Genomic DNA, 15,285 nt, shown 5'->3' on the forward strand with positions numbered 1-15,285 from the left:
CCCATTCCTGTTTCAGCTACACAATGCCCCCGGGCACACAGCGAGGTCCATATAGAAATGGTTTTGTCTAGAACGGTGTGGAACGACTTGCCTGGCCAGCACAGACCCCTGACCTCAACTCATCCAACACCTTCAGGGTCAATTGGAATGCTGACTGTGAGCCAGGCCTAATCGCCCAATCAGTCGCCAACCTCATTAACTCTATTCTGGCTGAATGGAAGCAAATCCCTGCAGCAATGCTCCAACATCTAGTATAAAGCCTTCCCAGAAGAGTAGAAGTTGTTATAGCAGCAAAGGGTGGACCAACTCCTTTTTAATGCCCATAATTTTGGATGAGATGTTGAATATCAGGTGCCCACATGCTTTTGGCCATGTAGTGTATGTATAAATATATATATATATATATAAATATACATACTGACAAAATTTAACATTCAATAAAATCCTAAAAAGGATAAAAACAAGTAACAGATGAGACCAAAAAGTTCAATTACTATGTACACTTGTCACATTAAAGAAAGTTCTCCTTCCTTGCAAATAAATAAAAATAAATAAATGATAAATATGTGGAATAAATAAAAAAATAGGCGCTGGGAAAAGCAGTGCGAGAGAGAAAGAGGACAGACGAGGCAGAATGTTCCGGAATCAGAGACCTCTCCTTCCCGAAGCACATGGCTGTCAGGGAGTCAACAGCGTTGTTTGGGTAACGGCGGGTAAACAGGAGATAATAAGCATGAATTACTGCAGCTGAAATGCTGGGGCTTTCATTCTTTGATAAGCTGAGCTGGTTATCTACAATTATTTACTAAGATATACAGTATGATACATTCCTGCACCTGAAAGATCAGAACGCTCAGATAGCATTTCATACACCACCCGCCTGCTGTGTGTTTGGCATCTCCCGCCAATGCCACCACTACTGCAGAGCCCCCACCTCTGGCGCCAGGCTAGACTCCTCCTTCCCTCTACCTCTCTCCCTCTTTCATTCTCCCTCTCTCTACCTCTCTCTCTCTCCCCTCTACCTCTCTCTCTCCCTCCCTCCCTCTCTCTCTCCCTCCCCTCTACCTCTCTCTCTCTCTCTCTCTCTCTCTGTCTGTCTCTCTCACCCTCCCTCTCACTCACTCTCTCCTTCCCTCTCTCTCCCTCCTTCACTCTGAAAGCCGGGTTCATCCTCGGGGCGAGCGAGTCCTCCGTGGCTCGTTGCGACCGCGCCGTTCCGTCCCCTTCCCGCCGGAAGCGCTCCTGCTATGGCGACTGAGGACTGGCAGTGACAGCGAGTGGCGTCCGTCTCTCCCACCCCCACCCCCCCCCAAACATCTCTCTTACCTGCTGTGTGGCTGCTTCTCTAAGCCCTACTCCATCCCTTTCTGTGCAGGCCCCAGTTTTTGTCTTTTTTATGTTAAAATACACTAAAGTACAAGCCCCAGAGTTTCAGTTGACGGCTTCCCAACCGACGCTCCTTGGTTTCAAGATCCCCGCCCCTGCTCCCCCCCCACCCCTCCCGGAGTTCCCCCCAGCCCTCCTCAGAGGCTGTTGGTCTCTCTCTTCGTTTCCGGGGCGCTGTAGCCGTTGGCCGGGGGGGGCAGGGGGTCCTTGCGGTCCGAGTCGGCGCAGGGGGTGGGGGGCGGGCGGCGGTAGCGGGAGGAGCCGGTGAACAGGCGGAAAGCCCCTCGGCAAATCAGGCAGAACCAGTAGAGCTGAGGGGCCATGAGCAGGGCGGCCCCCAGGTTACACTGCCAGGGAACGGACAGGGGAACCATGTAGAGCGGGATAGAGGCATACCTGGGACAGGGCAGAGAGACGGACCGCTAGATACCACCACGCACACTAAAACATGTACAGCTCTTACATCTACACTTAGCCATTTAGCGCTGGCTACATACTCAAACATGTACAGCTTTTACACCTACACTTAGCCAATTAGCGCTGGCTACATACTCAAACATGTACAGCTTTTACATCTACACTTAGCCATTTAGCGCTGGCTACATACTCAAACATGTACAGCATTTACATCTACACTTAGCCATTTAGCGCTGGTTACATATTCAAACATGTACAGCATTTACATCTACACTTAGCCATTTAGCGCTGGCTACATACTCAAACATGTACAACATTTACATCTACACTTAGCCATTTAGCGCTGGCTACATACTCAAACATGTACAGCATTTACATCTACACTTAGCCATTTAGCGCTGGCTACATACTCAAACATGTACAGCATTTACATCTACACTTAGCCATTTAGCGCTGGCTACATACTCAAACATGTACAGCATTTACACCTACACTTAGCCATTTAGCGCTGGCTACATACTCAAACATGTACAGCATTTACATCTACACTTAGCCATTTAGCACTGGCTACATACTCAAACATGTACAGCATTTACATCTACACTTAGCCATTTAGCGCTGGCTACATACTCTGACATGTACAGCATTAACATCTACACTTAGCCAACTTAACATCTACACTTTTCAAGTCAAGCCAACTGAAAATTCCAGTGACTGGAACTTCATAATCCCATATAACAGAATTAATTTTATTTGATGTTGGCTGTTTTCACCTGGTGTGTACAATATATATTGGAGGTGATCAGATGAGAATTAACCTATGAAGGGAAGTTTACTTGGCTACTGTTAAGGTTGCACTGTTGCAATTTTAACCGTCTCTGAACTTTAATCATTTGGAGTCGTAAAGATCAGAAGACTGTAAACACAGCTCAAAAGACAACGGTCTCACAGCCTGCAGACTGATGTCATCCCACCAACTTGTGGCCTGCAGGAACGAGGACACACAGATGGCCAGGACAGTGTCTATGTTCATGTTGTAAAAGCGCCCACAGGCACCTTTTGGGCCAGACGGGAACCTGGTTGACCATTACCCACATTATGGACTGAAAGAAAGCATTATATTATTTGGGCATACAAAGGGAAGTGTGCAATGGGGAAGGCTTGCTCAGGACTGCATTTAAGGGAAGTCCAAAGGAACATCAGGGAAGAATCTGTTTGACAGTTCTCCTGGCACCATTGCATGCGGTCCTGGGGTAACACCGTATTCGGGTTACCCCCTGGGCATATTAATAAGTTCACTACCCGGAAGTGCAGCTGCTCTGGGATAGCCGCCTGAGTCTGAGTGTCCAGATGGGCCCTAGTGTTATTTCAGATAAATAGTAGAGGGGTCAATGTCCGGGATATTTAGACTAACCAGATGGAGAACCTTAGTTAGGGTTCCCTGGGATAGGTTAGATTCGGTACCCGGACAAACACATTTTTCAGGCTAAAGAGGCTTCTTCACGGCTCAGAAACATTACTTGCAAGATTCTCGGATGAGTAGCACCTTTACATTCTTGGATAGAAGATCTTAACTGCAGTGAACAATTAGATGAATGCCTGGCAGCAGTAGATAGTCTTGCTCTCCGGGGTACCAGTCTTGCTACCCACTATTTCAGCACACCCCAGTCAATACACATATACGCAAAATTGTACTGATACACATTACAGGTTAATGGAGTCAGATAAACTTGTTTTCCTCCCTGTGACCATGGCTAAATTCTTACAGTGTTTTACCCTGTGGACTCTGCTCATATTAAACAGCACTACGTAAAAACAACTGTGAAAAGTCCATCTTGGCAGAAATTAAATTAAATTGGCAACCAACTATATCTAATTGGACTCAGGCCACCTAAAATAAACACTTTACTTAATTATAATAGATTACAAACTTTGATGATAAGGCCATTCAGGAATGCCCTTTTAATACACTTACAACTGTCAAACACAGTTGGGGTCAATACAGTCATTTCAGTAATTCAATTAAAATTCACTTAACTGAAAAATTGGTTGAGCGGAGCAATCGCATTATGAGGAAAAAAAACGGAGAAATGATAGCGGATATTCTGTTAGTTACTGCTCTCGTGATTTCAGACCTGCTTTTGATACTTTTGATCAGGTGCGCAGCGCAAAGTTATAGCACGACCGCTGGTCGCCTTTTTTCTAAGGGAATAGTGGCAGCCGTCTGCGCCATCTGGTGGACAAATTATATATATGTTCTTCGCTACTCCAGTGAATATTCTCATGACTCATGAGGACGTGGAATACAGTCATTCCACAGAATCTAGCTGCTGCCACACTTTTCCTGTGGGACTAATTAAAGAATCAGGGTGATCTGACACCCTGGTGGGGGACTACTACTACTACTAATCCACATTTCAAAAATGTTATTTTACAAGGGTTAACCTTCGAGGGAAAGGGGCATTAACCTTAGAGCAGGAAGAGCAAATATGGGCAAAGACCAGAGGAGTCATGAGGTCACGAGAGGGCTGTAACACTGCTGATTGATGATTGGCTGACAGCACTGAAATGTTAAACAGGGTTGGTTCAGGACAGCAAAGTAGTTTATAAATAAACAGACAGACAGGCCGGTATCAATGAGCACAAGTTAAGAGACAGGCAGGTCCAGGCTGGCAGACAGACAGAAGTGCGGACACACTGTACCTACTGTAGGCAGACAGACAGACAGACAGACAGACAGACAGTTGGACAGGCAGACAGATGGACACCCTGTACATACTGTAAACAGACAGACAGACAGACAGACAGTTGGACAGGCAGACAGATGGACACACTGCACCTACAGTAGACAGACAGACAGATAGATGTGCTATACCTGCTGTAGGCAGACAGACAGACAGATAGGTGTGCTATAAATGCTGTAGGCAGGCAGACAGACAGACAGACAGACAGACAGATAGATGTGCTATACCTGCTGTATGTAGGCAATCAGACAGACAGACAGACAGACAGACAGACAGATAGATGTGCTATACCTGCTGTAGGCAGACAGACAGACAGATAGATGTGCTATACCTGCTGTATGCAGGCAAACAGACAGACAGACAGACAGACAGTCAGATAGATGTGCTATACCTGCTGTAGGCAGGCAGACAGACAGACAGACCCTACCTGCTGTAGACAGACAGACAGATGCGCTGTACCTGCTGTGAACAGGCAGACAGGCAGACAGACCCTACCTGCTGTAGGCAGACAGACAGACAGACAGATGCACTGTACCCACTGTAAACAGACAGACAGACAGACCCTACCTGCTGTACGCGTAGTAGAGATAAGGGAAGAGCAGGACTCGAAAGATAAAAAAGGTGACCAGCATGAGACCGCCGTTCACCTTGTGTAGGAGAGTGTGCTGCTGTTTGTACTGGAGGAGAGAGAGAGAGAGAGAGAGGGGGGAAAAGAGAGCAGAGTATTACACCAGAGTCCTTAGCTCAGTTCTGCTGCTGCATGCAAACCCTTCCCACAAGCCCTTGCATGTCCGTCCCTGAGCCCCAGAGAGAGGAGAGAATGCCCTCATTTTCATAACTGGTCCCCAGCAGGTGGAACGAGTCGTCCCCAGTCCTGAGTCCCACTGGGGCCCTCTCTACTCCACCTCCGGGGAAGACCACCACTGCTGCTGCTGCTGTCGCCAAACTGATCCATTCACTGTTGCACTTAATAAAGTACCAGCGCTGTTCGTTAATCTCAATATAGCACCAGCGCTGTTCGTTAATCTCAATATAGCACCAGCGCTGTTCGTTAATCTCAATATAGCACCAGCGCTGTTCGTTAATCTGAATAAAGCACCAGCGCTGTTCGTTAATCTCAATATAGCACCAGCGCTGTTCGTTAATCTCAATATAGCACCAGCGCTGTTCGTTAATCTCAATATAGCACCAGCGCTGTTCGTTAATCTGAATAAAGCACCAGCGCTGTTCCTTAATCTGAATATAGCACCAGCGCTGTTCCTTAATCTCAATATAGCACCAGCGCTGTTCGTTAATATCAATAAAGCACCAGCGCTGTTCCTTAATCTCAATATAGCACCAGCGCTGTTCCTTAATCTCAATATAGCACCAGCGCTGTTCCTTAATCTCAATAAAGCACCAGTGCTGTTCCTTAATCTCAATAAAGCACCAGCGCTGTTCGCTAATGTCAATAAAGCACCAGCGCTGTTCCTTAATCTCAATAAAGCACCAGCGCTGTTCTTTAATCTCAATATAGCACCAGCGCTGTTCCTTAATCTCAATAAAGCACCAGCGCTGTTCCTTAATCTCAATAAAGCACCAGCTCTGTGTTCATCTTGATTCAACATGGCCTGAACAAGCTACCTACCCAATGACTCTCCTCACCAAGGCAACTGTGCACCCTGATGTTTTTACACAAAGTGAAAACATTAACGTTGTAATCATTAGATTATTAGCATCTTCTCTTATTGTTATCTTTATGTTTATACAGATGGGCTGTAAAATAGCACAATCTTTAAAACCACCTGAAGCGCTGATGACTCCTCTGTGACTGTCAGATTACTCAGTCCCAAAGTAGCAGACTACAGCACAGCAGTCAATTTATTCCCATCATTAAAAACAGCTCAGTTTCAGATATTCTGGTGCAGATTTGGCTACAAAAATGATTCCAACCATTTGCATTCAGCAATTTAGGAGCTAAATGTCACAGATTAAAACCCTACATCCACGCCATCGACAGCGATTACATATTGTGATGTAATCTCATAAAGGTCTGCAATCCTCGGCGAAACATTTTGTCAGAACTGTCCTGTAACTAGACCACTAAGCCCATCAAGCTCGTTCGATTTTCTAAAATTACATCAGCCTCTAGTGATCAATGGCCGTAAGGTGGAAGGAAAGCAAAGAGTGACTTTTCAACAGACACTTCAAAAATCAATGTCAAATATACTCTGCTGTCGTCTTTGTGTATATTGAATATTGCTGAATGTAGCTTAAGAGTTTGTCTGGCTGTCTAACAAAGCACTAAATCGCGGATGATGGCTGGTTATTGACACAACGAAGGCTGCTTCAGCATTAGATTAAGGCTGAGTTCCTGTTAACTGTTGCATAAAAAGGCACTGGTGCTCAGCCTGGCATTAAGACCAGAGCAGAGTGACAGAGGACATTACCTGAATGAGGATCTTTCCCAGACAGACGGACGGAGTGCTGAGCTCAGCCAGGAACATGACTCCCTGGAAATAATCCCCTTTTCCCTGCCGCCAAAACTGAGAGGAAACAGCGGTGTTAGGACAGCCCGTACACAGTGACTGCACACCCCCGCAGTGGTGTTAAGACAGCATATACACAGTGACTGCACACCCCACAGTGGTGTTAGGACAGCCCGTACACAGTGACTGCACACCCCCGCAGTGGTGTTAAGACAGCATATACACAGTGACTGCACACCCCACAGTGGTGTTAGGACAGCGCGTACACAGTGACTGCACACCCCACAGTGATGTTAGGACAACATACACATAGTGACTGCACACCCCACAGTGGTGTTAGGACAACATATACACAGTGACTGCACACCCCACAGTGGTGTTAGGACAGCATATACACAGTGACTGCACACCCCACAGTAGTGTTATGACAGCATATACACAGTGACTGCACACCCCACAGGTGTGTTAGGACAGCACATACACAGTGACTGCACACCCCACAGCATCATTAGGACAGCACATACACAGTGACTGCACACCCCGCAGCGGTGTTAGGACAGCACGTACACAGTGACTGCACACCCCACAGCATCGTTAGGACAGCGTGTACACAGTGACTACACACCCCACAGCATGGTTAGGACAGCACATACACAGTGACTGCACACCCCACAGTGGTGTTAGGACAGCGTGTACACAGTGACTGCACACCCCACAGTGGTGTTAGGACAGTGTGTACACAGTGACTGCACACCCCACAGTGGTGTTAGGACAGCATGTACACAGTGACTGCACACCCCACAGCAACGTAAGGACAGTGTGTACACAGTGACTGCACACCCCACAGCAACGTTAGGACAGCGTGTACACAGTGACTGCACACCCCACAGTGGTGTTAGGACAGTGTGTACACAGTGACTGCACACCCCACAGTGGTGTTAGGACAGCGTGTACACAGTGACCGCACACCCCACAGAGATGAACACTCTACACTTTTCACACAAGGAGGCTCGCTGACTTTCCCCCACATTAAACTCACATGCATACACGCACACACACTCACACAAGCACACACACACACACTCACACAAGCACACACACATACACATACACATACACACATACACACACACACACACACAAACATGCATGTGCATACAAACGCACACATACACACACACACACCTTACCTTTCTCCCCTTCCTCTCTTTCAAATCAATCCCCTGCCTCTCTAAAGAATATTAAACTCATGCTGATGCTTGTTTCCCAAATTGTCACGAACAGCGGCAGTTTCCATGGAGATGTGGAGGCAGATGGTGAAGGCCGTGACATGGCACAGTGGGCATGGACCAGTGAGGGCCCCCCCTCCACGGTCTCTGATGGAGAGTGTGATGGGGTGTGTGGAGGGGTGTGTGATGGAGTTTCTGATGGGGTGTGCGTGATGGAGAGTGTGATGGGGGTGTGTGATTGAGTGTGTGATGGCAATGGAGTGTGTGATAGACAGTATGATCAAAGGTTAAAGTTACCACGGAGACAGGGAAGCAGACGGTGACCATGACGACATGGTGCAGGACCATGAGGAACTCCCGGCGCAGGTAGCTGGAGAGCGCTGTACCCAGGGCCTTGGGGCTGACGTCGGCCTCGTGACCTTTGACCCACAGCTTGTACCAGTAGCACATGAACATGGCGTAGATGTCATATACAAAGTAGGGCACAGCAAAGAGGATGTAGGAGCTGGTCAGCCAGTGCCTGATGGAGAGACAGAGACAGGCTATGATGTCGCCCACACATAGGATATGATGTCATAAGCATCCACACACAGATCAACAGAACATTAACAGGGATGGATTCAATGCAGTCGTGAACCTGCGCAATTACTGTCCAAGTCCTAAAGTTTCTTTTCCTAGTGTATTGCATTACGACAAACTATAATTTCATAAACAATTTTAAAATCCCAACTTGTATGTCTTGTAAAGTTTATACAAAGAACTAAAACTCTAAAACATACCCTGTAAACGTGAGCTATACGGTCATAAGATGGGTACTGTAGGAAGTAAAAATTAAAACTGTGGCCCAAAAAGAACCCAGTTCCACCCGCTCAGTAAACAGATGCAAAGGACATCCAACGCTCCTCCCTAGTTCTCCCTGCTTTGCTTCGAAAGCCCAACATTCACACAAATCGAATGCCTTTGCAACTTGAGCCCTCTTCGTACCATCAGAACCAAATTCAACACAAATCAGAATTTTGTTTACAAAAGAATGTGTTACGTGCACAGCAGAATAAAGCTCCACAGGCACAAATAATCTGGTGTGCAGAAGATAAACAGCAGGAAAGTCAGGTAAAGACCCAGGACCTTCAGTTTCTCTGGCCAAGGGTTTTTGCTCTCTGTTCATAAGGCCAACGTCAACTTCAACCAGCTTAGTGCATGAGTTAGTAACCAGGACAACAGCCCCGCCCAGATAAAAGACCCCCAGTCTCTCAAAGGGCTAAACCGTGGCTGTAGCCATCCTCACGGACGACGGCGCATTTAAAACAAACTTATCAACAACTCTCCAAATCCACTGTGTTCATCTCTCCGTCCTCCCGGTTTGCAGGACACCAGAACGGGGTGTGTAGGACGCACACCGTCCTCCAGCATGCCCGGGCTCGCCCGCGACTCGATTTCCCCTCCTCCTGAGCGTCGACGGCGGCCACAAGGGGGGGGGGCACGAGTCACGTCAGCCTTCGCAGGAGTGCGCTTTTACTTACTGGTCCTCCACGATGTCGTCACATGACGTCGCGATGATGTAACCGGCTGAAGACGCCATCACGGCTTGGATGGAAGAGACCAGTCTGAAGGGGGGGACAGGCAAATGTTATTATTCAAATATAGCCAAGTCAACAAAAAAAACAGGACTAAAAGGATTTCACAGAGAGACCACGCGGACAGGAAACACACGTACAGAGCAGAGGAGCACGGGTGTGCGAATTTAGTTTGCAATTTGAGTGAATTTGCATACATCAGCCCCTGAGCTCACCTTCCTCCTCCTCACCGCAGCATGGCTGCACAAACTGCATTTGCATCTCCCTCCCTGGCCTGGGACTTCTCCGTCCCGACACGCCGGCGTCCCTGTTCGGCCTGTGTCAATGAACACCCCCCCCCCCCCACCCCACCCCTTACCTGGCAGAGACGATAACCGCGTCTCCTTCGCTCCACCGCAGGGCCGGGGTGTGCCTGAGGCAGTTCTTCGACAGCAGGAACAGGCCCGGGAAAAAGACGGACCCGGCGACAAGTAGGGCCCACATGGCCCCTCAAAGCGTCTCGATAACGACGTTGAAGCTCAGCTCCACAGACTCGAGGACCTAACCTCCTGTTCGCCCCCACTCAGCAACGGTAATATACTGACATCAATGTACAAACTACACTACACTGCATCACAGTGACTCTGTGACTAAAAAAAAATGCTATTTAAGACATGGGAGTCTTAATGCAAGAATTGACATTAAAAAACAAAATGGCTACATTATAAAACCCATTGGACTTTATAATGTTCTGACTCCAGCCAACAGTAAATGCGGTGGAAATTTCACTTCCTGTAAATGCTTGCCTTTTGAGTTCCACTGGAATGCTTGAGTCATGGGTTCATTCTATGGTCATATAAAAAATTTGTCAATGGTTTTGATGAATCGTTCTGAGAACATGCATTTTAGATGCTGGACTGAAACATTTTACTTTTTAAAAAGTATTTTAAACACTAGTCTCTTAAATGACGTCTTCCCCAGCAACTCCTCCCAACCTGTGCCCTGAGAACTAATCCTTATTAATCTCAGACGTTTCCTCTCAGTCTACAAAAAGAAAATGAAAAAGGCCCAACAAGTAGATATGGAGGGATGGAACATGTGGAAGAAAAAAAAAAAGAAAGACAAAAGTTAGACAAAATGTTCTGCGTGGCATTCTTCAACATACCTCTGCTAAAAACTGAAAATGCTTATCTTCAGAGAATAGCAATCTGAATAAATAACAGCCAGACGTGAAATATAAATCCAAAATAAATTTTCAACTGCGCTGGCGCAACAGGATATGCAGATACAACGCAGTGATGGAAGCGCGACTGGTGAGCTGAAAATTGGTGGGGCGCAAAACTTCCCTTGAAACTAATCATCGATCTCAAACCGTTTTAATTCATTTTCAGTGATTAACAAGCATGCAAACGATCTGACTAATCAATTGGAAAGTGACACACAGCTTCTTCGCATTGTGTTAGGGAGATGAAATGATAAATGCAATTTAGAAAAATCAGTTTTCATCACTAAGCAGTGGCGGAAACTGATTTTCCTTGAGTATCAATACAATTAATCCACAAAATAGGCTGCTCAATACTATCATATATAGCCAGCTCTCCCCAAATAGGCAGTTTTAGCGAGTAGCCTATAGCCTACGTTTATTTTCATTCATTCAGTACAAAATTGTGCACATTTTTAATCAACATTATTTGCGGATACATGCACTTCTTTCTCCACACTCGTATTCATGGCAAATATCTGCAATGCGTAGATATTACGGATTTTTCTAAATCACATTTATCATTTCACCTCCCTAACACAATGCGAAGAAGCTGTGTGTTACTTTCCAATTGATTAGTCAGATCGTTTGCATGCTTGTTAATCACTGAAAATTAATTAAAACGGTTTGAGATCAATGATTAGTTTAAAGGAAAGTTTTGCGCCCCACCAATTTTCGTGGCTACTGTAAGCTGTCAATCATGGACTTCGATCCGAGACTTTCTCTGTACTACACTGACAGCACATGGTAGGTAACTCCACCCATTGTGTGGTTTAGGAAGCCTTGCTCGTTCAAACATCGATCGTTAAAATAAAGCATTAAAAACAACAGAACGGACGTTGAAATAATATTTGTTGAAAAAAGCTTTTTCAAAGGGTTTTCCTGGGTAAATAATTGTAAAAAAAAAAAAAGAGAAAAGCAAGGTTCCATTTATAAGTTAAGGTTCCAAGCTCACCTTTTAATGCACAAAAATGTAAAAAGGATGGGGGGGGGGGGGGGGTCTAACCAAAATAGATCTGACATATTAGCAACAATGAGATTTACAGGGATTAAGGGGATAGCTGGAGGTGGGGGGCAGAGAGAACAACAGACAGGGTGGGGTGACAGAGTAACTGATATGGGAAAGACGGAGGATGAAGCGGACAGACAACAAAAGAATACATAAAATAGAGAGAGAAAAAATAGTTCCGTTTGCGCTGGTTGGAGATTAAATCATCATGTTTCCTCGTACTATATAGGCTGACATCACAACGACAGCCAAACAGGTCGATTGACAAGCACGTGTTATTTTTTATATATTTACCGGACCTGGTCCTGCTAACGCTGTCTCAGAAAGTGCGCGTGTGAGTATTACGGTTTACGCAACATGTACAGCATATTGCCGCTGTCCATCCCAACCCCACCGTATACATTTAGACAGCACGTGACTTACTTTTTTGCTTTATACAAGCAACAGCAAAAACAGGTTATCGATTCGATTTTAATGTAGCAAGCAATGGCTAGCTCAGCATATCTCCCTAATGTTACCCCCGCTAGGTAGCCCTGTAGCATTGCTCCTCGTCCAGTTCTGTAATTGACAGACGTATTGCTACCTATATAACAGATGTAGCATTACCTCCAATTCAGCACCGAGTTCGTGCTCCAACATAGAGACCCTGCTATGTCAAATGCGCAATGCGCTAGCTAACTAGCAAAGACACCGATGGAAATATCAGTGCATTATTGGTGTAACATTGCGAGCAAGCTACAATAATCTATCTAGCTACATTTTAACCCACAATGAGTGTCTATTGCTACAAGCAAGCAAATAACTATGTTACGAACACTGCCGCTATGTTGGCCCTCTTGAGAAAATGTTCCTGAAAATAGCAAGTCTATAAAAAAAATCTAAGCTCATTTACCCAAGGTTATCCATCTATTAAGCACGCGAAATTAGATATTTAAAATAGATGGCAAGTTCACTATCGTTCCCGTTTCAGCTGTTGCCAATTTAATATTCCTTAATTGTTCAACGTGAGCCTGTTGCGTAAATTATAACAAATATAACATTCTCATAACAAAAGCCACAGCAAACTGCAGTTAACGAGTGTACATCTTTGCACTTCACAAGTAGGCAATTCAGGAAATAAAAAACGATGCGCGGCAGACAGCTAACATTAGTGAACAGCCGGTCCAGCGCACGATTAGGCTATAGGATCAGGCCCGTCCGTCTCCGTTATGCCATTCTGTACCATAATGATGTTTCATAATGAAATCTTAAACAAGGTTAGCGATCATTAGTAAACAGGCCTACACCTCCAGAGTGGAAGAAATACCTGAATAATGAAAATGGTGGTGTGGTGGGAAGAGGAGGTTAATTTAGAAGATACGGAGATTAGATATGCGGCGAGCAGCACCGGTGAAGTCAGAATATAAATCTGGATTCTGCGGCGTCCGTTCCGCGGCGCATCACAGCTCGTATCAAGGCGAGGCGATTTGCAGCCAGGGAGATATCCGTGGGGTTGTCCACATGGTCATTGCCGTTGTTCGGGATTCCTGCAAAAGGGGGGGGGAAAGAATTGTCAGAAACGTTTTTGGAAAGAAACGGAGTGATGTTTTTTCCATTGGTCCACCGCATGTCTCTCACCGTCTGAGTCCTTCCGCCTTCTTTGCAAAATAGCTAGCTAGATATATTCCAAATGTTGTAGCCGCTCTTTTGGTGTTTAATTTTTAGCTGTAAATTTTGCATTGAGGCTGGTCCATCCTCGACCTTTTTCAGACTGTGTCTGTTGCATTCCGTTATCGATTATCTATCTGGGTTCAGTATTCTAGACGTAGCCTACTACAGTACTGCTGTAGCTCGCCAGCTGTATTTTAAATATTTGCAAATATTTGCATGATCCCTTGGTGGGTCTTTTGTTTATTTCCTTTTTTAAATGGCCGAATTGACACAACAACAAAATATAACCAGACCTACCACGTTAGCTAGCGCGCAATATTGACCAGCCTTTGTTTCTCCTCTCCGCTCTTTCGTCCACTGCCCCGGCTAGCTAGCGTGCTACCGTGCAAGTGGCTAAACGAGTAGGGGAGGTAGAACACTGAGGGGGTTCGCTACCTAAGTCATCACCTTTTCAACATGCAGAATAAAAAAACGAGTGATACATTGTGGAAGCCAATCGAATGATGTCGACATTTGACTTTCAAACTCTCGGCATTGTTTGCACACGTAGCCTATTACAATTGACATTAACTTTTAACTTAATCTTTTAAATCATTGTTGCCTACTGGACACAACTGTATGTTAGTTAGCAAGTGAACTTATTTTGAGTAGGCTAGTTGTTTTTGTGGGATGGGGGCATAACCACTTCTCTTGAGCAGCAGATTTTTTTATTCTCCTTGTGTCAGATGCATGCTTAGGGTAGCTATAAATAATCTAACAACGCCTCCTTGCTCGATCCAGGTGAATTTGCTAGCCACATGCATTTATTCATCCACTTAACTTGCTAGCTCAGTGGAAAAAAACTAGAAGGTTAGCTAGCTACAACTACTACATTTATGATAAAGAGTGGCAGTGCCCTTCTGATAACAGCAGGTAGTCAGAAAGCCAATTTAGATATTATTCCAATTTATAACAATGCATTAAAAAATATAACTAGTTGGCTGATAATTAAATGACGTTATCATTTAGACAAGGCTCAGAGGCAAGCAGGGAAAATCAATGAACGCGCCCTAATTGATCCTGTGAGACAAACATATGCGTGCATCACCGTCCGGTCTGGTTCGTTTCTGCTTGGAGCAAATAGGATTTATTTACCGTTTAAATGTGCACTGCCGCTCCTAGTAACCGACAGAGGATTGGCTGAACACGAAACTCATAACATCCCGTGTCCTTTTCGTTGGTCACTACGTTGACAGACAGCGATGCTAGCCAATGAAAATAATAAGAAAATGACCTGATGGGAGCCCGCAAATTTATAATTGGTCACAATACATATTAAAATTATTATCAAACAGGGGGTAGCTATCTGGCGGTACTACAAAGAGAACTATAACAGGCTCGCTGAAGGATGTGTAAATAGTACGAGTTTAATTGTCTGTATGTTGTCCACTCCACCAGAAACAAGCGATTTATAAAGACAGGGACTTCGCCAAATCTGCTTCCATCAAGGGGCTGTGTTCATACATTCGCTGACTTTGAACCAAAAGCTCATCAACATAAACAGAGCATTTGCAAAAACGAGCCTGATT

At 45.4% G+C, this 15,285-nt stretch overlaps 1 protein-coding gene across 3 annotated transcripts; it reads right to left on the minus strand.

Moving 5' to 3' along the window:
- Positions 1-354: 354 nt before the first annotated feature.
- LOC118216413 (ceramide synthase-like) lies at positions 355-14,127 on the minus strand. Of its 3 annotated transcripts, none has more exons than XM_035397544.1 (8): positions 14,015-14,127; positions 13,455-13,593; positions 10,177-10,841; positions 9,765-9,848; positions 8,542-8,764; positions 6,977-7,072; positions 5,115-5,224; positions 355-1,782 (listed from the first exon to the last, which is right to left on the minus strand). In XM_035397544.1, the coding sequence occupies exons 3-8, from the start codon at positions 10,299-10,301 to the stop codon at positions 1,524-1,526; spliced, it is 897 nt and encodes a 298-aa protein (XP_035253435.1). In that variant the 5' UTR covers positions 10,302-10,841; positions 13,455-13,593; positions 14,015-14,127; the 3' UTR covers positions 355-1,523. The 3 variants fall into 3 exon arrangements, with proteins under 3 accessions (XP_035253435.1, XP_035253433.1, XP_035253434.1); XM_035397542.1 differs by having other exon boundaries at positions 13,374-13,593; XM_035397543.1 differs by having other exon boundaries at positions 13,374-13,593; positions 13,685-14,112.
- Positions 14,128-15,285: the final 1,158 nt, after the last annotated feature.

The sequence above is a fragment of the Anguilla anguilla genome, chromosome 17 (assembly GCF_013347855.1).
Source record: "Anguilla anguilla isolate fAngAng1 chromosome 17, fAngAng1.pri, whole genome shotgun sequence".
In the NCBI taxonomy this organism is placed as follows: domain Eukaryota; kingdom Metazoa; phylum Chordata; class Actinopteri; order Anguilliformes; family Anguillidae; genus Anguilla; species Anguilla anguilla.